Below are 24,381 nucleotides of genomic sequence, written 5' to 3' on the forward strand. Positions count from 1 at the left end.
CAGGAATAGCCTGCAGGCAGCACATCCCACTCCCTGGCCAGGAGCAGTCAGGTGCAGGTTTTTGTGCTGCCACATTCGTGAGAGGAACATCTGGGCTGAAATAGAGATAAAGATCCAAGACAAACAGACACTGAACAAACAAATATGCAATTCTCACTGTGACAGTCCTCTGTACTCCAGCAACAATTAATTATTTTCCCTGTCTGTCCTTAACTATTTTCCCACCTGAGCTGAATAGTTTCCCAACTATTTTCAGCCACCTGAGCTGAAATCCAACACTGCATGATGCTATCTGACCAAAAATAGTAAAAATCAGAAGTAATCAACAAGTAACGGAAAAAAAGAACTGCCCTGAGCTGGTGCTGTACATTAAGGTGAGGCACTGGCACAAGCTGCCCAGAGAAGATGTGAATGCCTTGTTGTGATAAACCAAAGTTTGATTAGATAAATTGGTTGAGCCCTTCTAACTAGTGTTTCCAGATAATCTACTCCGACAATGTATTATTGCATCAGATAAGGGAAAAAGCTGATAAGAAGCAGTTCCTGCAGAGGTGGGCTATAGTTTTTTGTCATGCCGATTTCCTCCCTCAGGATAAGGCACAGCTGCATATGACAGTGTAAAACTCCCCAAGGGAGGTATCGAGGCATTTCCCCTAATGTATAACCTGTGGAAGTCTTTGTTGTGTGTGGGCTTCTAATGGATGAAGACTGTGACCATCATGCAGACCACAGACACTGAAACTGCAATGATCAAATCTCATCACTAGATCGATGGGTGGTGATATTTTTCCTCTCCCCTATCTCTTACTGTTCTTTCATTCTCTTATGTTTTCTCTTAGTTTTATTTTTATATTGTTATAGAAAATAATCAAAACAGCTGTGTGCTTCCTTTTCATTTAAATTGTTTTAAAACAAACCTGCCTCATGTATGCACATTGGTCATTCAGTGTCCCGTTTCACTCTGATTCGCCCTAAGGGATCTATTAACAAAAACCTCAATTACCACTCAAAGGTGGGTGGTAACACCCATTCCTGGAAGTACTCAAGGCCAAGTTGGATGGGATTTGGAGCAACCTGCTGTAGTGGAAGATGTCCCTGCCCATGGCAGAGGGGTTGGAATGAGATCCCCACATCACCATGTCTCCAAATCTTGGCACACTCTCCCCCAAGGCAGCTTGCTGCACCCGAACTCTGGAAAGGCTTTTGATCATTTAGAGGGAGCTGAACTCTGCTGAACTTTCACAGAGAGAACTGATGGATTTTTCTGTCTCCTAAACCATCAAATTGAGGCGGCATACCTTTTAGGAAGATGTGTTAATCAAATGAAAGCTATCAAACTCAATACAGCGCCAAGTGTGACAGGTTGAAAATCAAATAGTTCTCTCCCGTGAAAGACCCTGTCCTTACATTCTGTGAACCCAAGGAAGAAGAAAGGCTGCCAAAATTCAACCACTAACAGTAAAACCAGGAGTGACATTTCAGGTTTGTCCCAAGCTGATTTGTCAAACTGACATTTCCAGTGATCTGGTGACACCAGTTTTCCAATGAAAAAGAACTGGAGAGAGATAGGGTGACAGCAGCAGTGACAGGCCAGCTGAGTCCTGTAGGTGTTTGCAGGAGCTGGAAGTGACAAGGTTCATCTGATGCATCTAATACCAAACACTAGAACTGCACAGTCTTTTTCTTACCCTGATGCAATCTTAGAAAATCCTGAGTTGAAAGGGACCTACAAGGATCTAAGTCTAACTCCTGGCCCTGTGCAGGACCACCCAAAGAATGTATAGTAAAAATATATTATAAAAATGTGTATATGTTATATATATACACGCATATATATAATCCAGTTGCTGCCCACTGTTAGATGCATCTGAAATTGGGAGTTTATATGCCCACAAAATTTTAAAAAAATCAGATCCCAGAGAAAGTATCCAGCCCTTTGGGAAAATCCATTGTAAATACCTTTATGGTTACCCTGGAGAATGGTGAAGGAATATGGCAGGGGGATGGCATGGCAGAACAGACCAAACACTGGCAGAAGGATAGGATTAAAAAAGAGCAAAAGAACAAAATGCCTGTTGGATATTCCCAAGGAAAAGACAGTCATTCTCACCTTCTTTAATCAATTATACATTTCAGTTTTCAGGAACATTCCCCCACCTTGTGACTTGCCAACCTACAGATGGAAGAGCAGACTTAGTGGCTTTAATGTTAGCATTTCCTGCAGTTTTCCAGAATTTGAGTGCAGAAGACCAGCATAACCTGATTCATCAGCTGCTCATGTGCAAGCAAGCATGTTTATTTAAGGTTATGGGGGCAGGGAGATTCAACAAAAACCCCCTCATGTTTGTGTTTGGAGGATTCCTGGAGGAAAGGCAGAGCAGGCAGCCTATGGGAAACTCTCATAGCACCAAATAAACAAACCCTGTCACACACTTCCAGAAATATACGTAACGCAACATATGTTGTTGAGAATTTTAAGTCCCATTTTAAATTTGTGTATGTTACAGAAGAACTTAATTAAACATGAAAGTGAAAAAAAAAAAAAAGATGTTGGAGAACTATGGCAAATGAGCAGAAAAATCCTGAAGGCAGCCTAGGCTGCACATTAAAGGAGGGTGAAGAGGGGCAAGCTGTTCAAGGAGAACAGCTCCCACACTGCTGCCCAGGCCCAGCTTCCTCCAGCCCTGGGATGTGGCACTGGGCACATCCTGACCTTCTACTATCTCTGAGTGTGGGAATGGGCAACCCAGGATGTCATAGCACAGGGCTGCTCCAGAACACAGACCGACAGAAGGAGTAACATGGAGTTTATTTTTACTTGCCTGCAAGTTTCGAGGTCAGGCACAATCTATTTAAGTTGCTGATATAATTTCAGTAATCACAGGCTTTTCATAGTTCCTTATTTACTGTATTCTGGTTATTTACCATGTTAATTGAGGTTGTGGGGCATAAAATCATCTTAATATAAGGGTTTTGTTGCCAATTAACACTTCCCATTTGTAGAGTTAGATAATCACTAGCTGTTATCCTCCTGGTTGTAATTCAGGAGTTAGTTTGCATAATTACCTCCCAGTCACTTCTCACAAGGGTAAGACAAATCCTCCTGTCCTAGCCTCCTCACCAGACCTGCTGCACAAAACATAGAGACTGCTCACTCACAGGGGTGCCTTTTTAATTATGCACCACAGTACAACACTTGGGATGTTAAATGGCTTGAATCCTGTAGCACAAGCAAGGCATTTCCCAGTGTCACATGCTATTGTCAAAATTGCTAAAGGAAACATAATTTTTCCTCAATCCCCAGATCACTGGCTCAAGTGGAAGCACAGCTCCAGGTTTGGGAGGACAAATGTGACTCAGAGCATAAGGCTGCCCTTCTCTACCTGCAGGGCAGAGAGAAGTTCATGCCAACCAAATCTACCCCAGCTTGTGCTCCAGACTGGTTATGGATATCCCTTCCTGGAAGTGTTCAAGGCCAGACTGGACTGGGCTTTGGGCAACCCAGTCTAGTGGAAGTTGTCTCTGCCCATAGCAGGGGGATAGAATGAGGTTAACTTTAAGAACCCCTCCAACCCAAACCATTCTGGGCTTCTGTGATAATGGAGTCTCCTGTAATCTCTTCACATTCTCAGGATGGAATTCCACCCAGTAAATTTATAGCAGACTTGACATCTAACACAATGGGATTTCTCTAAATCCAAACAGATGTTTTCACAGCTCCATCTTTGGGGGCTGCCCTAATGCTTGTTAACCAGAAGCCCACCTGTCCTGCACACACCTCCACCTTCTTGCACACCTGCAGCTGAACTGAAAGATTTCAGAGCATGAACTCAGCCATAATCCCACAGCCAGAACCTCTGGGAGCACAGTCTGTTCCTCCACACAGAGCTCTGGACTTTATACCCTCACCACAGAGTTAACTTTGGCTCTACAAATAAACTGAGCTGACTTTTGGCTGCTGAAATAAACTCTTACACAAGAAGCAGTGTTTTGGTGGTACGTGTTGATCAGGAACCTGGCCAGGAGCATGGCTGCTCCATGTAACCTTGCTCTGCCCAATTCTTCCTGTGGATTTCCTGCATATTTTCCTCTCCCTCTGAAGAACGAAGGCATCCATTCATCTCCCACTTTCCTTGGGAGAGCACATACTTACCAGTTTCATAACCCAAGTGATGCCAGGGCTCTTGCAAAATTCTTCCACAAACAAATAGTACCCTGAAAGCATTTTGAGGATCTTCAGAATAAAGGCACTCTTTCTTGCCTCAGGCTTTCCTGCTTCCCTTTCTAACTGCTTCCGATACCTCTTCAGATCCTTTACTAAGCAGCTGTTCTGACTCAGCTGGGTAGAAAGAGAAATACAAGATTCAGCACAACAAATGCTCCCACAGTATGACTTGCTTTAATTGCTCTTGAGAAGCTTCTGGGGATCAACTGCACCACATATACTAAGAGGAAAAATAAATAAATATGGATACCACTGAGAACTGCTTTTTCTTTGTGGAGGAAGAGGATCAATTTCAATTTTCTGTCTCTCTGCATGAATACTGGGAGTTAGAACAGAGCAACAATCCATGTTCCACCACTCCTAGCTTTCCTGTGCAGCCAGCATCCTCTCCAGGGCAGGCAGCTGCCCATAGTGACCCTGCAGCAGCTCATTGACAGCACTCCTGAACCACTGCTAGTCAACCCAGTGTTACCAACCAGCCTCAACCTCTCTCCACATAGTCACAGACTGGTTTGGGTTGGGAGGGAATTTAAAAGCTCATCCCATTCCACCTCCTTTCCGTGGGCAGGGACACCTTCCACTAGACCAGGCTGCTCAAATGCCACGCCTGGTGAGGGCTAAGGCTCCCAGTGTGATCACATCCCACTCAGCCACTGTGCTGCAGGAGACATAGCCCAGGAGAGGACAGGGCTGTAGGTGTTTGTGCACTGGAATGGGCTGCCCAGGGAGGTGGTGGAATCACCTTCCCTGAAGGTGTTTAAGGAAAGACTGGAGTGGCACCCAGTGCCCTGGTCTGGTTGACAAGGTGGTGTTTAGTCATAGGTTGGACTCCATGATCTCAGAAGTCTTCTCCAACCTAACTACTTTATTATACGCATAGCATCTAAACCTGCCTATAGATACCAACCATACTCCCCATATACGGTAGGAGGCTTGGGGTGGGGTGGCTATCCTTGCCCTCACCGGCACACAGCGTTTATGAGGCTTAACATGCTGTCCCGGGGTCGTGCAGGAGTTGGGATACAGAGCCGGGAACCCCCCGGGAACCCTGCGGGCCCCGCTCTGAGCCGGGCCGCGACCCCCGACCGTCCCCATGGCAACCGCGCGGCTGCGCGCCAGGGGGCGCTCTCGGCAGCCGCCTCCCCGCACTGCCCCCTCAGCCCGCGGCCCGATCCCCCCGCCCTGTCCCGGCCCCGGGACCCCCGGCCTGACCCTCCCTGCGGGCTGGCGGCGACACGCCGTGGTGGGGAGCCCCTCAGCCCTGCTGCTCGCTGGCACTGCCCATCCCGCGGCCCTGCGAAGTCCCCAGGACGCTCCTACAGCCCTCCCGGGCAGGGCAGGGATCCTGCGGCACCTGGCTGCAGGTGGGCACGGGCAGGGGTGGGCTTGGAGCGGGCAGGGCAGGGGGAGGTGTGGTGCAGGCAGGGGTGGGCACGCTGCGGGCAGGGCAGGGCTGGGATAGGTATGGTGCATGCAGGGGTGGACACGGCGTGGGCAGGGGTGGCCATGCTGCCGGGAGCTTCGCCGCGTGGCCGCACAGACCTTCCTTGATGGAGCAGGACAAAGGTTTTGTTCTTCTCCCAACAGTGCAGCCTTGTGCGGCCGCGGGCAGCGGCGACAGGCAGCAGCCAGCGCGGCCCCGTGCTCCCACGCCACGGCGCAGGGGGGGAGTTTCTCCTCCTTTGTCTGCTCCCGGCCAGGCAGCAGCCGGTGCGCGGCAGCGCCGGAGCAGCCGGGGAAGGGCCTCGGCAGGAGCAGCGGAGCACGGCGGCCGCGGTGCCCTCTGCCCCGGCACAGCCACCGGCCCGGCCTCGCCGCGCTGGGAACGAGCAGCGATCCCGGGGGAGCCAAGCTCTTCATGACGGGAACCCGACCAGGCAGCGGGGACGGCAGCAGCGCCCGGGGACGGGGAGGACGGCAGCATTGGGGACAAGGACACCAGCGCCCCGTGCCCACTCCCGGCGCCCGCCGTCGGCCATGGGGAACGGCATGAGCCAGGTAACGGGGAGCGCTGCGGTGGCTGCTCTGCAGTTTGGCCGTGCCCGGGCGGTTCGTCCGGTGCCGGAGGTGGGAGACCCTTACCTGGCGGCTGCCTCTGCCGTGCCAAGCGGCGTTTCACCTGCCGACACCGGGTCCGGCACAGGGCTCGGCTCTTTGTTTGTTTATCTGTCGGTAGAACAACACCGGAGGTGAAACAGGCAGGGACACTGTGCTGGGACAGCTGACAGCTGCCCAAGGGGTGGAGGGCGGGGGTCACAGCGAGTTCCTTCAAGGAAGGGGGAATTTTTCCCAACACCTTGAATCCCAAAGAACCAGCATCAAGCACACACTGGGAGTCCTGTATGATCCCGAGCCTGGTGGTCCCGCACCCCGTGTTCAGCGGGGCTGTGCTGTGCGTGGGGCTCGGTATCACGGGTGTAGAGGGGATGGGAACTGTTTTATTTATGTGATGCCCCGTTTTCTCCTCTGAGGAGTGGATCAGCAGGGTACTGGGGACAGGCACATGCTATTTATTCGTGGTTCAGTGTCCTGCCCTTGGGAGCTGCCCTTGCTAACTGGCGCTCTCCCACTCGCTCCTCTCAGTGCCGCAGCTGTGAGTTAAAGGCACCCCGTCGATTGGAAATTGATCTAAAATCACAGGAATCACAAAAAAATCCCCACCTTCTTTGAGCTGTAAGCGTTTCCAAATGTGAGCAGTGAGACAAGTGTGAGTCCTTTCACCAGATGTCCTGGTGAAAATCACCTCCACCTGCCCTGGGCACCAAATATTGCTGCAGGAAGAAACTGGCAGAGAACCGGCTGGATACAGGATTGAACTCACTGCCCAGGCTGTGAGTGAGGAAGAATATAAAATAGCTCTGGATGACAAGGTTTGCAAGGTGTCCTGCTTCTGTATCTGCAGTGCTGTTAACAGAGGCCTTGTCAAGTAATTATCTTTTCGTCATAAGAAGTGGAGTTTCCCAGGGGAAATGAGCTGAAGCCATGGTGTCCAGAGCAATCTGTGCCTGGGCTGTGAGAAATGGGCTTCCTGCAGTACAGAGTGAGGGGAACAGAGCTCAGGGCTGGGAGGGGGACAGCTACATCCCCTACAAGCTTCTCTGTGCCTGTTGCTTTCCCATCCCTCGAGCAGCTCGGCTTCCACAGGTCACTTCCATAGTCCAAGGCTGTACAAAGGTATATGCAACTTGCTGAGCTCAGGTAATAAACCCCAATGGAGGGCTGATTCATGATAAACAAGAGGAGAAATAAAAAAGCCGTGTCTGGCTCCCAGTGCCTGTGAGAGCACCAGGTGGTTGCAGGTGCCAGGGCTACATCCAGCCCTACATCCTGGATGCCAGGGCAGTGGCAGCTCTGGGAACACACAGGTCCAGCTGCCCCAGCACCGTTCCCACCCCAGAGTTGGCAGTGGTCATGTCAATGCCAGAACTTTGGCCCCTCCAACCAAGGTCACTGCTTTCCAGTGTGGGTCCCAGCACAGTGGGTACCACAGCACAAGGTCACTGCTCAAACTGCCATTTCCCCTTGTGTCCCACAGATCCTGCCTGGCCTCTACCTTGGGAACTTCGTTGGTAAGTGGAGCCAACTGCTGCAGAGATGTTCTCCAGCTGGGGAGTGGGGCTTGCTTGAGCTGCTGTCTCTCTGCCTGCAAATACTGCTTGGTATCCTGCCTGCACCCCCCACCCTGCCTGCTCACACTGCTCTGCCTGCACCCACAGCCTGCTCTGCTCTGTCACCCAATTTGTGTTGGCAGTAGTAGGAGTGAAGACACTGTGAGAAAGGCAAGGCAGAGACTTTGCATGGTTTCCTTATTTAACAGCTGTCCTGAACTCTTGGGATACGTGGAGGAAAGGAACCAAGGAGGAAATACGGATCCCATGCCAGGAGCAGAGGAGCTGGTGGTGCCACATGGGTGCCAGGGAGCAGGACTGGGGCACTGCAGGATAATGCTCCCCAGTTTTGCAGCTGTATAAGAGGCCAGAGGGGGCTGCTAACCTTCAGGAGGGAATTTCCTAGAGGTAGAGTCACACCTTCTCACACCAAGTCACTATTTTAAGGATTTTTTGTAATCAGGGGACAGTTAATGACCAAGTGTTGACATCTGCCACAACAAACCAGCATTTATGAGTACTCCTGCCTCCCTGATGGCTTCTTTGCCACCTTGATTCCTGCTGTAAGTGCTGGGGGAGTTTAAAACCACTGGTGTGAATTGCTAGGGAAATGCCACTGGAGTGGCAGCCCTGTTCTCCCAGTGCCCCATGGAGCACTTTGGGTTGGTCTGGATGGGCTGTGGCTTGCTGGGAGCAGAGGGACAAGAGCACCCAGGGTCATCAGGGGGATTCCTGTGAGCAGCTTCTGCTGTGGGGCCTAGGCCTGTTGCCATCCAAACACTCCTCATCACTCTGCCAGATAATCCAGGGTGACAAGATTCTAGGCCTGCAACATGAAGCTCGCAGAGACATTTCCTCCAACTGGAATCTTTTCCAGCCCCAGTAAGCCTTGATTCCAGTGCCACCATTTGCTGTCACTGCCTGCCGAGGCGGATGGGAAGGTGGCAGGTGTCTGAGTCCCCATCTCCCTCCCCACACAGATCACAGCTTCCCTGTAGAGCATCTCCCTTGAGACTCACTCCTATTAAAATTCACATCATGTTGTTAGCACATCCAGGCTGGATTCCTGAGCCAAGGTTTTACACCACATGTAAGTTTAGAAACCCAAAAGAATGAGATGGGGAAATGTTTCCCCTCCTCTCTGGCCACGCTTGCTGCATCTGCTGGTTGTGTCATGAAAGGGAGACACTTGGAAGCTGCTCAGCAAGACAAGCATGCTCCCTTCCATGTGCAACAACTGCTGTGCTGGACCAGAGGCCAGGATCACATCCAGAATGCTGAAGCACTGGTGAGAGGCAGGGCATTACCCCAAACAGCCAAGGACACTCCATTTCTGTCCACACAGCTGCAGAGAGAACAGACCAGAGAGCAGCAAGTCACTGCTGAGGTGTTTTCTACAGAAAATCAGAGTTGATGTAAATTGCTGCAGCTGCACTTCCATAGTTCACAATAAAAGTGGATCTCTCCTTCAGCAAGTCCCAGTGCTATGTGTGTGTCTGCTCAAGGAGGTGTGGGCAGGGCACACAACTCCCCCCAAAGTAGGGACAAGTACAGGTAGAAGAGGCACTGCCTGCTGACCCCAAGTGTTTCTGTGCAGGTGTGAATGGTTCAACCAGCATGAACAACCAGGAGAAGGAATCAGGGAGAGGCCTCTGGTTTGGGATCATGGGATTGGCATTCCAGGTTTCCATGTTTGCCCATATCTGCACTGCTGCACATGGGGATGGGTGGGATGCAGTCAATCTGCTGGAGCAGGGCTTTGTGTGCTGGCTGGCTGTAGAAGCAGGGTGGGAGCACTGTAGGAAGAGAAGGGTAGGAAATGAATACATGTTGATATGTAGTTTTCTAGACATCATTCTAGACATTTTCTAGACATCATTAATCTGTCTTTCAGATGCCAAAGACCTGGAGCAGCTAAGCCGGAACAAGATCACCCACATTGTTTCAATCCATGAATCCCCCCAGCCCTTGCTGAAGGTAGGGTCCTGCACCAGATGTCACCGTGTAAATTCCTGCAGCTCCTTCCATGCTGCATCTTCCTTCCCCCTCTGAGCATCCCATGGCACGTACACCTGCCCTGGTCACTGATCCCAGAGGAGCTGGGCGGCCCCCCGGCATGGGAAACTGGCTGTCTTGTGGCTATAACCCGGCCTTGAACGCTGACGGAAAACAATTTCCAGCTCTCCAGACTCCTTTTTTCCTATCCCCTCCCACGAGTTGCTGGTGTCCCCTTGCCCCACCCTTTATCCAAGGGAGAGTGTGGCCCCATCCCCATGCAGGGGGGATGGTGTGTGGGGGAAGCAAAACCCTGTAGGCTGCTGTGGGCAAGGAGCAAAGGCACTGCCAGCCCTGTTCTGACATCCTGGCTGTAGTGCCTGAACTTCTCTTCCTATTCTGTCTTCCAGGACATTACCTACCTCCGCATCCCCCTGCCTGACACCCCTGAAGCCAACATGTGAGTACCCTGGGGAGGCTGGGGACATGCAGGGAGGTGGGAGGGTGATCAGGGGTGAGAGCTCACAGCTTCTTAAGCCCTCTATATGCTGTCTCCAGCTCCTCAAGCACAATGACCCACAGGCTGGAGATGTGATGCCACAGTGCAGGGAACCCCAACAGCATCCCAGTTCAGTGGCTGATGTGAGGATACAAGCCCTGGGGTGAGGTGAGGGGCAGCCACTCTGCAGCACCCTTGGAGAGGAGCAGCAAGCATCCCCCAGGAATGTCTGGAGAGGGGAGAGCACATAAAGGGTGTGGAGTCAGCCAAGGGCACAGGCGTGGCTGGAGATTCGAGCAGCCAGCATCCCACTGCCCCAGCATGAGTCACACAAGTCACAGGGCAGCCCCGTGCATCCCCAGCACAGTGTCCCCTTCTGTGTCCCCAGCACAGAATGAGCTGGCAAATCCACCTTTCCTTGGGAATAAACAGCACCGAGCTGCTCAGGTCTCAGTAGTGGCTGGCAGATCCCCTAAAACAAACATACAAGGCTGTTCTGCCTGTAGCTAAAAATGCTGTTCTGCCCCTGAAGTTCTTATTCTGTCTGGTTTATTTTTCCTGCTAGCAAGAGGCACTTCAAGGAATGCATCAGTTTTATCCATCAGTGTCGCCTGCATGGAGGGAACTGCCTCGTCCACTGGTAATGCTTCTTCCCCCATGCCCACTGCTCAGTAGATACAGCCCCCAGCCCCTCGCTTTAGTTGCAGCTCCTGATCAAAGCCAGCCAGAGGGCTCTGTGCCAATGGACCCACCCAGGATCCACCCTTGGCTGTGGCTTGTGTCTAAAACCCAGCGGGATCCAGGCAGTCCTGGAGCCAGGGCAGCTTTTTGCTGCAGCTGAATGTGCAGGATGAGCGGGGTTTGGGGCAGGCAGCCAGGCAGTGGCTGCTGCTCCCATTCCCTATAGAGGAGTGGGTATTTATAGGCACCAATGGCCAGGACCTTGGAAGGTCTCAGGCCTCTGGGAGAGGAAGTCCTTGAAGAAGAACTGGAATATCTGAAGCACAGGGGTAGAGGAAGAGGCAAGCATGGAGTCAGGGTGTGCCACTAACGCCAGCCCTTCTCCACTTCGTCTTGCCAGCCTCGCTGGCATCTCCCGCAGCACCACCGTGGTTGTTGCCTACGTCATGGTTGTCACGGAGCTGAGCTGCCAGGAGGTGCTGGATGCCATCCGAACCATCCGGCCCGTCGCCAACCCCAACCCCGGCTTCAGGCAGCAGCTGTCTGAGTTCGGCGGCAGCGCAGCCCGCAAGGTGGGACAAGCCTCTGCTACCCGTGCCCTGCTCCATGGCTGAGCCTGCCATGGGTCTCAGAGCAGGGATGAGTCTTGAGGGGACTCAATTTCTTCCCTGCTTCCCTCGCTGGCAGGCTTGGACCTGCCCCTGTAAGCCAGCACTGTATTTTACTTCCCGCTCCTTCCCTAGGTCCGCAAGCACCTGAAGCAGAGGTATGGGATGTCCCCTTTCAATGACGAGGAAGAAATAAAGGCCTTGCTGCCAGCAGGGAGAGAAGGAACGTCCAGGACAGAGGGAGCTGTGCAAGGACTGGTCCCAAGAGCCAGAGATATGAGGAGCACAAGTCCCTTCCTGCTGCGGGTGAAGAGGACGTTCTCCTGCATCCCGGCTTGTCTGAAGTGACCCAAGCCAAGGGAGAGCAGTGAGCATCATCCAACAGCCTGGGAGAGATGAAGGAGATGCAACACAGTGGGACAGGGAGCACTGGGTGGGGACCTGGACCAAGCCCAGCTCCTTCTTCTCCTCTGGGGTGGGAATGCACCACCCTCTGTCTGGGCAGGTTTCATGGACGTTGTTGGGCTTTGCAGCACATGCTGGGCTCATTTTCTTCACACCTGGTGTGCTGGGGACACAGGTCTCTGCCCCTGGGTCACTGCAAGCTCCTGCTTGGGGCAGAACACAGAGAGGGTCTCTGCTGCCGCAGGCCAGTACCCAGGTGTTGCCAGCAGCAGCTTTTGCACTTGGGTACCCACTGCATGGCCTCAGGGTGCACAGGAGAGCTGGTGCTCCCCTCAAGCAGTTTTCCCACCAGCAGCACAAGCTCCCAGCATCCAGGCAGCTGTGGAGCAGGGACACACCAGTGTGCCAGCCAGTAATGCCATCACACAGGCTCCCAGCAGAGGGTCCAGCTCCAGACTGGCCAAGCACAAGCTCTGAGCAAGCACTGTAGCTTTAGGAACCCATTGTACCCCATTCCCACCTATCCCAGGGCACAATCTGTAACAGGTGGGAACCAAGCATTTAACCTGGCCAGACCTCACTAGAGCAGAGCCTTAAGCCATTTTGCTTAAAGACTTTCTATGTTCCCCAGTAATAAATACCCTTCTCTGTGGTCTGACTCCTGTGATGGCCGGGTTGAAATGGGGTTGCCAAGGGGGAAGGTTGCAGCATGGGATCAGTCTGGAGCTGCTGCTAACCACTCTCTGGAGTGGACTGGAGACACACATGCCTGGACGGGACTCACCCTGCTGCCTTGTGAGAAGTTGACAAAGGAGGCCAGAAATGTGAGTGCCAGGGTAGGGATCTCTGGAGACAAGCTCTGCTCCAGGAGAGGTTGGGAGCAGCAGGTGGGAGCTCACCTGGAGTCTTATTTCACTGTTGCTTCTCCACTCAGTGGATCCAGGAGCACCAGATCCAGGAGTCTGCTGGCTCCAGCTGCTGGGAGTACTGGGAGCCTGGCACCAGCTGAGTATCACAAGCCCCAGACCTTTCCCATTTACACCTTTTCATGGAGCAGAGTCCCAGGTGGGAAAAATTCTGAGGATACACAGCTGGGTCATCAGCATTGTCCCTCTTGGGACTCAGAGCATGTTTCTGGCGTCCCCCTCATTCCTTCTCCCCCTCTCCTGGGGGAAGGGATCCCCCAGGAGACAAAGCTTGAAGATGAGGCTTCCTTCTGGCTGCCATCATGTGCCTGCTGGGCTGGGTGCTGCCTTATGGTGACTCAGGCAGGCTGTAAGCTCCACCTCTCTGGGCAGATACTGAGCTGACTGAATAACCAGGGATGCATCATCCTTCACTGCTCCTGCACCATCTACCATGGGATGCCACTCTCCACCCAGTTCCTTCCAGGCTCCTCTGGAAGGGAGTGGGTACTCCGTTGTTCCCAGGCCAGGCTCTCCAGCACCCTTTGGCCTCCTCAGCACCCAGCAGGATGGAAGCCCTGCAGCCCAGGCCCATGCATCCAGGATGGATGTGTGCCCCATGCATAACTGCACCTCCCCCACTGGGACGCTATATGCCAAGGTGTTTACACCCAGGAATTCCCCTGTTGCCACTGTAAACCATACAGGGCCCTGGCCCCTCCAGCTCAGCTCCACAGCATAGCAAAGTGTATTTATTTTGGCAGATCTGGTTTACACAGCTCGGAAAAACCCGGGCACGGGCAGGGTTACATACAAGTTAATGTTTGACTGCCTTTTGAAGCTCATTTTGTCATGAAAAGTTTAAGGATTAAGCAGCTTCACCTTTTCTGGGAACGGAGAAGCATGAGGAGGAATATAGTGGGGAATCTGGCTCCTGAGCGTCCTCGCTGATGCCCGGGTAATTAGATCCCCCGGGGCCTGCGTCAGCAGGCGGCTGCCACACCACATGAAATCCCCGGCCAGCCGATAAAACATCCCGGCGGGCTGGGGCTGAACAAACGAGCCGGGGGCTGCGATTATCTCCCGGCCTTGGATGTAATGAGTGCAAGCCACTGGGAGGCTGTGCAGTAACTCCTTGCCATCGCTCTGCTTCCCAAGGCAGAAAGGGAAGATGTTGATTCTCTCGGTCAGTTTCCAGGTCCTTTTCCCAGACCGTGGCCCCACAGCTCGCCCAGATGGGGGGCACAGGTGGTGCCTGAGCTTCACTTTGCAACAAAGGGCTCCCGGACAGGCTCAATAAGGAGAGAAAACCCCTGCCAGTGGGGCTTTCTCCTACACCCCGTGTGGCCCCATGTGCCCTCTGTGCCACGTGGCTGTGCCTTGTCCTCACATCCTCTGGGAAAGCCCAGGACTGGGCTCTCTGCCACTGATTATTCATTTGGAGACTTTGCAGACCCAGTAGCTCTGAGGAATTTCACTTCTCCTCTCCGCCAGAGGTGACTTTCTCTGACTCAGAGCAGGAAAGGAGACCTGGGGCACTGCAAAAGGAGACTTGGGGGGCAGCAGTCGGGCAGAGGAGCAGCGTTTCCCTGCACAGTGGCATGAGACTCTGAAGCAGAGGTGGAGCAACCAAAACCAGTGTCACCTCAGGGTGGCCCAGTGACCCAGCCTGTGCCCTGCTGGGGGCAACTGAGGAGCTGGTGCAGGATATGTCCCACCCCGGTCCCGGCAGCCCTTGGCACAGCTCATCCACCCTTCCCACCCATTTCCTGTTCGACTCAGCATCCAGAGCCCTCCAAGACAGACGTGAGCATTAGAGCAGAGGAGATATTTGAGAGATGTGGACATGTGACTGTTCACACCACCCTGGAAACCCCGTGCTCTTCCCGCAGCTCCCTGCAGTTCCCCACACCCATGGAGTGAGCAGCTGGTCCCACGGGAGGACGCAGCCCCTGGAGCTGGGATTTGTCTGTCTGGGGCCTCAAAGCAGGAAGTAAAGGGAGCAGGGTCCCTTGTCCCCTTCGGGGAGCATGTGGGAGACCTGACAGTTTCAGAGGAAGCATTTGGGAGGAGTGCAGGAGAGTTGTGTGTGCCTTCTGGTGCCTTGTCCCGTCTCCCGCGAGTGCAGGGTGCCTGTGTTGAGAAACACACCTAGTTCAGGTATCTCGGTATGTAAATTACCAGTGCGAGCCGCACATTGTGTTCTGCACGGCAGGAAAAGACTGGAGCCCCAGGCAAGAGCTGGGAATGAGCGCCCACCCTTTGCCTAACAAAGGGCACTTCCCGGGGTGAGGGGTCAATCACCCAGAGCCTCCGCAGGAGCCGATGAGCAACGGGAAGAGCCTAAAACCACCACTCATGTACATGGGTGCACACACTGTGAGCGTCTGAAACCTCAGGGATACCTTTTTGCGGGGTCTGTCCTGGAGGCATCAGCTCCAGCGCTTCCCATTGCTGTAACCTTCAATTACATCACTTTTTCCTGAACAAGGATGCCTGACGCTGCTGCGTGGGGAAAAGCTGAGCAGAGAAAAAAAAATTAAGAACCGTCCCTCCCCCCCCAACCCGCCAGCCAGAACCGGCGGCGTGGGCCGGGAAAGGGAAAGTGAAAGCAAAAGCCGCTTTCGGTTTCGTCGCCGGGCCGCGATGGCGGAGCCGGGGTCGCCCATGCGGCTGAAGGAGTGGCTGATCGCACAGATCGACAGCGGCCGGTACCCGGGGCTGCGCTGGGAGAATCGGCACCGAACGCTCTTCCGCATCCCCTGGAAGCACGCATCCAAGCAGGATTACCGGCAGCAGGAGGATGCTGCGCTCTTCAAGGTACCCCGGGCTCCCCGCGGTCCCCACGCGGCCCTGGGAGCGTCCCTGCGACTGGCCCCCCGGGCTCCGTGTGCACTCTCAGGGCTCCCCATTGCCCGGGGCTCCCCATTGCCCGAGGGCTTCCACTGCCGAGCTCCGTGCGCGTCCCGGAATCGCCCACCCAGCTCCGTGCAGCCGAGCTCCATGTGTACCTCCAGGGCTCTCCATTACCTGACTCTGTGCGCAGCGCTGGGACTTGGCTCCATGGACACCCCTGGCACACACTGCCCAGCTCCGTGCACACTCCCGGGGCTCCCGGCTGCCCCGCTCCGTGTGCTCCCCTGTGACCCCGCACTACCCAGCTCCCCGCAGTCCCCCAGGACACACAGCCCCGGTTCCTCACTGCCCCCCCCCACCCCGGTGGACTCGTAGCCCGGTGGACCCCCTTGAACAGCCCAGCCGGGGGTGAGGTTCTGGCAGCCCCCACAGCACAGGGCACCCTCTGTCCCTCAGGCTTGGGCTGTCTACAAAGGAAAGTACCACGAAGGGACGGACAAAGCTGACCCCTCCACCTGGAAGACGCGGCTGCGCTGCGCCCTCAACAAGAGCACCGACTTCCAGGAGGTGCCCGAGCGGAGCCAGCTGGATATCTCCGAGCCTTACAAGGTGTACCAGATCGTGACTGACAGAGTTTGTGATGCAGGTATGTCCCTGTCATCCCTCCGCTTGTGCCAGATGTTGGGTTGATACCTGAAACGCACCCCGTGTCCCACAAACATTACCCTTCCTCCCTCTCTTCCTCTCTGGGTGTCCCAGACAGCCAGCTGTCTTCCTTGGGACTGTTCCTGGCATTTGCCAGGGGTTCATCCATTCTTTCTTGCTCTCTGCAGAGGACAGTGACACACAGTCCCCAGGCAGTGAGGATCAGCAGGTGAGCATGCCCTGTGCCATCCAGGCAGGGGAGAAGGTGGGACCCTCAAATTTCCCCCTCACCCATCAGCTGCTCCCACACTTGCACACTGCCCAAATTTGTCCCACGGGGCATCAGAGAGGGTCCCCTGTGCCAGGCACTGCCAGACCCAGGCAGCAGATCTGCTGGCTTGTGGGGTCCGTTGTAGAGTCAGGATCCCTCACTGCCAGCTCAGCCCTCACCAAAGCTGCTCCTGCCTCCAGGGCAGCACTGCAGGGAGTCCGAAGAAGGAGGAAAGCCAGAAGGACATGCTGGAGAGTGCTCATGTGTCTCCACAGCCCTGGCTCTCTGGCCACCACACCGAGCGAGGTGAGGAGGGTCCCTCTCAGTGGGATGGGGCTGAGGGCAGGGAGTGCACACTTCTGCCACGATCCTGTTCTCCTGTGCTCCTGAAGGCAACCCCTGTGGGGATTGAGGTAAGGGCTGAGGATTCCCACCCTACCCCAGCAAAGCCATTCCCTTATTGGATATGAGGCCCAGTAATGAGCAAACACAGTGGGAAGTGTGGGCCCAGGGGCTTGGGCTAGGAAAGTGCCTGGAAACCCCTGGGGTAATTGTCCATGTCCTCTTACCACCTCATCTCTGCCCTGTCCAGGGTGCCTTGTGAGGGGAGTCTTCTATGGCTGGAGCCCGACCCATGGCCAGCTCCTTCACGGACCCCCATCCTACCTCCCTGTGGAGAATGTCAACAATTCAGGTAGGAGTCATATTGCAGGCAATGCCCTGGGTGACCCCACCAGCCCATATTGCCCATGAACTGACCCTTCCTTTGTCCCAGACTGCTGGCTCCACATCCGCCTGTACTACTGTGGTGTGCTGGTGAAGGAGATGACCACTCGCACAGCCGAGGGCTGCCGCATCACCACCAGCACCGTGCCGGCCGACAGCGAGCACCTCTATGGCCCCTCCTGCATGGAGCAGATAAAATTCCCCCCACCACAGGTGCTCAGTGGCCATGGCCACGTGGCCTGCATGACCGACGTGCTGGAGCGGCTCTTGCCCCACCTGGAGCGTGGGGTGCTGCTGTGGGTAGCACCTGAGGGGGTCTTCATGAAGCGCCAGTGCCAGGGCAGGGTGTACTGGAACGGGCCACTGGCCCCACACAAGAACTGGCCCAACAAGTTGGAGAGGGAGAGGACTTACAAGCTGCTGGACACACAGCAGTACCTACAGCGTAAGTCCCTGGGAGACCTCACTCCCCTCGGGAAGAGGGGCAGGTCCTGCCCTGATGTGGCTGATGGTAGCTGTCAGGACCCTGTGTCCCCTGACAGGGTTGGTGTCTTGCAGAGGTTCGGGAGTACCTGAGCAACGGGCAGATCATTCCACAGTACCAGATCTACCTGTGCTTCGGGGAGGAATACCCCACCAGAGCTGGGCACCCCTTCCAGAAGCTCATCATGGCTCATGTGAGTACCCACTGGGGCCGGTGACCCCCAAGCCACACACAAGGACCATTGTAAGGCAGGGACGCGGACCTGTGCCCAGCCTCTGTCATTCTGTGCCTCTGCAGGTGGAGCCAGTGTTTGCACGGGAACTCTTCCATCATGCCCAGCGCTTGAGGCCGACACTGCTCTGCAATTCCCCCCAGCCCTGTTCCCCTGGCACATCCAGCCATGTTCTCCATGTCCTCAAACAGTTCTGCCAGCCCTGAACTGGATGGGATGGAAGAGCCCATTTGCCATAAAGTCTCAGAGTGGGAGGCTGTGAGCCCTGTGACTGCACTCCAGCTGCATGTCCCAAGGCAGAGTGCTCAGGGTGCTCAGTGTGCAGGACCAGACAAGGACAGATATTAGCTGGGGTGGGCAGATGCTGCTGCCCCTGTGATTGATGTATTTATTTGCCAGGAGTCCCCCAGGTGGGATTTGTTTTGTGCCTGTTCAGCAAGCCAGGGCAGACCTGGCTCTGTCCTTGAACCTTGCGCTGCCAGGACTCGCTGTTGCAAACCTTGGAAATAAAGGTTGTGTTTTCGTATTGGTATTGGGGGCTGACTCTGGTGTGGGAGACTAGTGCTTGTCTGAGCAGGGAACAGGTGGCTGGGGAAGCTGAGTCCAGATAGAGTCTCATGTGGGCAAAGCCAGCTCAGCTCCTGCCACAGAGAAACAGCGTGAGACAACCCCCTGCCCCAGTGCCGGCTCTAGACCTGTCCTGCCTCTTATCCCAGCCCCTTGGCAGGGGTGAAGGCAGCAGAGGTGCCTGTTAGCTGCTCTGCTGACCTTGCAACACAGAAAGCTCTCCCAAAGGCAGTCACTACCTGTGTGTTTACATTCATGAATGGTATGATGGGGCTCCTGGAGCCTGCGCTGTGCCCATAGTTTTGGGAACAATGCAGGAACCTGGCACAACAGAGAGACCTGGCCTAGGATCCAGCACAAGCCCAGGCTGGGGGCAGGAGCTGAGGCACCGGGGTGGGCAGGGGGCAGATGAGCATGGGAGGGCAGGCAGCACCCTCAGTCCTGCCAACATCCCTCTCTCAGCCTCACTCCAGGCCCAGCCAGAACCCGCCTGCTCACCGTGAGCAGGGCAGGATGAGAACCAGGTCGTGGGAACCTTCCGTGGGAAAAGGGGCTGGGGGAGTGGGGGCTGTGCCCGCCTCTGCCCTGGGGAGGCCGCGGCCGTGCCAACCCCGGGGCCACTGGCTGCTGGCCGCAGGCCTTGGCGGCGCATCCGTCCGTCTGTCCACAGGGACCAGCGTTGGACGGCAGAGTCCCGCTCCGCCCTGGGCGGCCCCTCAGAGGAGGGGCCGCCGCCCCCTCGCCGGCCGGAGCGTTTTAACGGGCCGTGCTGGGGCCGTGCGGCAGAGCGGGAGCGGGATCAGCGGCAGAGCTGGAGCGGCGGGGGCCGCCCGGGAGGATGCAGCCGGACCTCCCCGTCGGCGACGCGGCGCTGCGCAGCCCACCGGCCCCTGAGCCGGCCGGCGGCGCCTTCCCTAGCGCTGAGGCCACCAAGCCACCCTACAGCTACATCGCCCTCATCACCATGGCCATCCAGAGCGCGCCCGAGCAGCGCATCACCCTCAGCGGCATCTACCGCTACATCATGGGCCGCTTCACCTTCTACCGAGATAACAAGCAGGGCTGGCAGAACAGCATCCGCCACAATCTATCCCTCAACGAGTGCTTTGTCAAGGTGCCCCGTGATGACAAGAAGCCGGGAAAGGGCAACTACTGGACCCTCGACCCCGACTGCTACAACATGTTCGAGAACGGCAGCTTCTTGCGGCGCCGCAGGCGCTTCACCAGGAAGAAGGGCCTCCGGGATGCTCCAGGCACTGAGGGAGACGAGGGGCGCGGGAAGACCACCAGGCAGCAGGCGCGAGGGCTGTCTGCTGCCCTGCTGCTGGAGGAGGGGAAGGCAGAGGGGGGCTACACCCCGCCGTCGGCCACAGGACACCTGCCAAGCCCTGCTACTCTGTCTGAGGGTGCCGGGGTGCCGGGGTGCGCTGAACCCAGTGCCCGGCGTCAGCCACCCAAGGCCAGGCAGCCCTGCCTGTACCTGCCGGACATGCCACAGCCCAAGGGGCCGTTCTTCACGCCCCCCGAGAGCCGCCCACCCAAGGAGACTGTCTTCGGGGGGCTCCCGGCGGCGCTGCAGCTGCCCCGGCCAGGTCAGTACCCGTTGTCCAGCGAGCGCCCGGCCCAACATCAGCACCCTGCCCTGCTGCCTACTCTGCTACCCACCCAGCACAGGGACCCCCCGCAGGACTCACCGGCCACCCCAGACACCCCTCCAGAGCAGCTGGAGGGCAAGGAGCTGGCTGCCCCTGGGTTGGGGCCATGCCAGCCATTTGGGCAGGTGCCACCTGCATTCCCTGGCAACCTCCTCGGCACAGGCAAGCCCCCTCCATCCTGCTTCCTGGAAGGAGAGGGCTACACGCAGCCCCACCTGCCCGTGTTTGGCTCCTTCAGCCGGCCGGGCCCCGAGACGCTGGGCAGCAGCTACCAGTGTCGGGTGCAGGCACTGAGCTTCTGCATGAAGGAGCGGCCCTGCAGCACAGCGCTGGAGCATCTCCTGGCTGCAGCCCCTCCGGCCTCCACCACCCCCCGCCAGCCACCCTTCGGGGCCATGGGGCCACGGGCAGGTGAGCAGAAGGAGCCATGGGGGCCGGGGACCACGATCCCACTGCAGGGGGGTAATGGCTACCCCCTGGGGCTGCCTCCCTGCCTCTACCGGACACCCGGCATGTTCTTCTTTGAGTGAGGGACTCCCCACCCTGGGACTACCCAGCATGCAATAAAGCACATTCCCTAACGCTGCCTCTGTGGTCTCTGTGCCCCATTCGAGGTAGGCAGTGGGCAGGGGCAAGCTGGGGAGCCTCAGCCCCAGCTGAGGTGCTGGCTGGGGGACGCACGTGCCCAAGGCCACCTGGCACAGCCTCCATCCCCACCAGTCCCTCCATCAGTTATCACTGTCCGGATGGTGAAGACATGTGGGGATGGGGCATGGCCTGGGTCAGAGCACCTACACCCAGGTCCTGTGTCCCAGGGAGATGCTGAGGACAAAGTCCTGCCACAGTGTGGGGCCAGGAGCCCCTGAAGCGCCATCCCATGGCAGTGCAAGGGAACTTTGTCCCTCGGGGTCAGGGGGATGTGCTGCAGCAGAAATTATCCCTCATTGGAGTGCCACTGTCTCTTCCCTGTGCCTGGGACCCCTCCAAGTTCCTGATTTTGCACAGGGTGTCACATGTGGCACAAGTGGCACCAGCCTCAGTGTGTGACCCTGCAAATGGACTCGTGTTGCCCCAGACACACTGCGGGGAGGCACCAGGGGTTGTAGCACAGTGTGAAGGCTCTGCTATGTCGGGGATAGGGCTCCCTCCCCTCTCTGTCCTTGCTCGTGGGTGTGTCAGTGCCTGGCTGGGATTCTAGCTAGTCCCTGCAGACTCCAAGACCAGGGCAGCCCCAAAGATGGGCTGTGCCAGGGGCTGCAGCTCCGATGGGAACAGCCAGGAAAGTGGATTCCTCCAGCCTGAATCATGCAGGGTGGCTGCCAGTGAAGAGGCACCAGCTGAGTCACTGCTGTTGACACTGGGCTGGGCACAGAGATATGCCCCAACTGGCCAGGCTGGGGGACACTGGAGTGGGCAGGGTCCCCACAAAGCCCAAGGATGGGACCTGGCCACCAGCCCCTTCCCACACAGTATTGGGACACCCGAGTCGGCACCTCTGAGCACTGGAGTGGGGCCAGAGTGGTGCTGGCAAAGTGGGGGGCTGTCCTTGCACCCCTCATCCTGCCAACCCCAGACCGCAAAAGGGAGCTCCCCAGAAGCACCAAGACTGAGATCCCACGGCACAGCCAGCCCCAGGATAGACACAGGGCTGGCAGGGGCTCTCCATACTGATGTGGGGTCCAAAAAAGTCCCCCCAGTTCCCCAGGGCCAGGGGGACTCCAGTTTGGCCAGTCTCGAGGGTCTCTGCGGGGGCTGCGCTGGCACGGAGGAACACTGCCGTCACTCGGGGACCGGGAGCACCGCGGCCGCGTCAGCTCAGTTATCAGCCCCCAGACGGCTGCTGCGGGGCCATGGCTGTGTCCCAGCCCCGGCAGGGCAGAGGGGGAGGGCCGCCCTTCATCATCGGGGACCGCCACTCAGCCCTGGGCCTCTCTTTTCTCCCTTTTTTTCTCCTACCCAGTGGAAAACAATATTTGAGCGCCTACATCATACTGGCGTCTCCGGAGCGGCCGGCGGCGAGCGCGGCTGACCTCAGCCCCCTCCTTCGCACGGTCCCCGGGGGCGCGGGAGGAAGCGAGCGCCGCAGCCGTGCCCAGGGGCCGTCTGGTTCCCACGCAGCGTGGCCGGGACCATCGCCCGCCCCGGCTGGGAACACACGGCCCCAGCCCCATGCTGTGCCCGGGATGGGGTCCCCATGCTGGGAGCAGTGTGGTGCATCCCACTGTCCCCAAAACTGCAGCAGCCGCTAAGGATGGGCACTGCTGTCCTTCACAGCCTGCGCTGCCTGGGAGTACAGACCAGAGCCATGCGCTCTCCCCGTGCTCCCCTTTCCCGCCCTCACCCCGACTGCCGGTCATGGACCCGCTGTTCTCCCAGCTCTGCCTCCTCCCTGGCTCACTCCCGGCTCGCTGTGGGTGGCCTGATCCCCCACCCGCTCGCCCGCTCCCATCCTAGGCCGTGCCGTGGCCAGGACTTGCTGCACCCGGTCACGGGGGGAACCTGTTGCCTCAGCCGGCGGTGCTGCCAGGTGCCAGTGCTGGAGGTCTGCCCGGTCCCCTTCCCTCCCTGCACTGCCTGCGGGGATCCTTGCTGCTGCAGGCAGTGCAGGGTGCCACAGGAACAGGGTGCATGGGGAATGTGTGCTGCTCCACGCTCCGGGGATGGATGCTGAGGACACACGTGTGCACATTCAGACTGCACGGTGCATCCGTGGGGGTGATGAGGACCCCACACATAAGGGATGGACCTGGTTGTCATGGCTAGTGGAACCAGTCCACTCCAAGCAGCTTTAGGGGCTCACGAGCCCTGTCAGCTGGGAACATAGGATGGGATCGTGGCTACTTCCTTGGATGCCAGCCCTGTGGTCCAACTCCTCCAGCCCCAGCGTGTGTCTCTGTAGGGTCTTAGGGCTGGAGAAATCAAACTGGGGTGTGGGGTAGGGGTCCCACACCCTAGGATGTGCTGGTGTCTGTTCATCCCTCTGCTGCAGACGTGCACACACAGGGCTGTGTTCATGACCTGATCCCCTACAGCAGCTCAGGATGCCAGGGATGTCCGGGGTTGATGGTCCATCTAGAAGCCCCGTGGCCACCCCACAGCAGGGCCCTGCAGCCCCAGTGGCTGTCCAGGGCCAAGGCCGGGACTGGGGCGATGCACGGCTCCTGGGGCCAGACAGGAAGGAGACGTCACCGCCGTGGAGCGTAACTCAAACCAGATGGGGCTGTGCTGGCGTCCAGGCCTGCGGGGTGGTCACCGACAGGAACCGGTCAAAGGCTGCCGGCAGGAAGCGGCTGGGAGGGACGCCTGAGGCGGGAGCCGGAGTCCGGGCTCTGGCAGCCTTAACCACTTCAGAACCAGCCACAGCTCCCCTGGGCAAAGGGGCACCAGTACCCACCATCCCTTGCCTGGGCATCCCAGCCAATATGGGCACATGCTGAAGATGTGAGGACGTCTGACTGACAGCTGACCCATCCACCCATCCAGTCACTTCCCCTTCCCCCATCCCCCTGGGGTGCTCAGAGCTGTTGGGTGTGTAGACCAGAAACCCTTGGCACTGTTCCTGTCCAGCCCTGCCCAGGACGTACCAGGTCCCTGTTCACAGCACAGCCTGGACCCATTCCCTCAACCACAGAGATGAGATTCTGCTTCCCATCCTCATCTCACTTATCCTGCGGCTATCAGGCCCCACAGGTGGGAGTAGGGCAGTGGGAGTGGCAGGTGTGGACTGTGGGCAGACCTGTACATTTATTTACAAGGAGGGAGCGCTGTGGAGGGCTCCATTATGGGGCAGGGTCCCACCAGCCATGGCTTCTGCCCAGTGGGGACAAGGCTGAAGACCCTTCCCCTGCTGCAGCCAGTGTGGGGGTGAGGGGCAATGTCTCCCTGTGTCTCTGACAAATGATTTTCCAGCAGGCACACAGGGCAGAGGCAGCTGCAAAGCAAACACAAAGCCTTGGCTTGGGGGGGCTCAGCCGTGGCAAAAGCCAAAGCTGGGGGACCTGTTGCCAACCCCTCATCCC

General features: G+C 56.9%; 2 protein-coding genes across 2 annotated transcripts; both read left to right on the forward strand.

Annotated features, from left to right (window-relative positions):
• Positions 1-6,202: 6,202 nt before the first annotated feature.
• On the forward strand, positions 6,203-18,672 carry DUSP15 (dual specificity phosphatase 15). Its single transcript, XM_062504956.1, has 17 exons — positions 6,203-6,223; positions 7,761-7,794; positions 9,728-9,810; positions 10,239-10,288; positions 10,893-10,967; positions 11,409-11,580; positions 11,752-11,949; positions 13,893-14,021; positions 14,709-14,845; positions 15,503-15,746; positions 16,239-16,428; positions 16,616-16,656; positions 16,899-17,004; positions 17,291-17,392; positions 17,474-17,869; positions 17,983-18,101; positions 18,206-18,672. The coding sequence occupies exons 1-17, from the start codon at positions 6,203-6,205 to the stop codon at positions 18,344-18,346; spliced, it is 2,238 nt and encodes a 745-aa protein (XP_062360940.1). The 3' UTR covers positions 18,347-18,672.
• An 873-nt stretch (positions 18,673-19,545) lies between these two features.
• FOXS1 (forkhead box S1) lies at positions 19,546-20,892 on the forward strand. The gene has a single exon (XM_062505241.1). It carries the CDS (start codon positions 19,546-19,548, stop codon positions 20,890-20,892), a length of 1,347 nt encoding a protein of 448 aa, XP_062361225.1.
• Positions 20,893-24,381: the final 3,489 nt, after the last annotated feature.

This window comes from Cinclus cinclus, chromosome 18, assembly GCF_963662255.1.
Source record: "Cinclus cinclus chromosome 18, bCinCin1.1, whole genome shotgun sequence".
Taxonomy (NCBI): Eukaryota; Metazoa; Chordata; class Aves; order Passeriformes; family Cinclidae; genus Cinclus; species Cinclus cinclus.

Bases quoted from the DNA above. Each gene is read 5' to 3' on its own strand.
- DUSP15 (XM_062504956.1), top strand. From the start codon at position 6,203: ATGGGGAACGGCATGAGCCAG. The intron at 16,657-16,898 runs GTGAGCATGCCC...TCCTGCCTCCAG, and splicing joins CAGGCAGTGAGGATCAGCAG to GGCAGCACTGCAGGGAGTCC. The intron at 17,005-17,290 runs GTGAGGAGGGTC...TGCCCTGTCCAG, and splicing joins TGGCCACCACACCGAGCGAG to GGTGCCTTGTGAGGGGAGTC.
- FOXS1 (XM_062505241.1), top strand. From the start codon at position 19,546: ATGCAGCCGGACCTCCCCGTCGGCGACGCGGCGCTGCGCAGCCCACCG.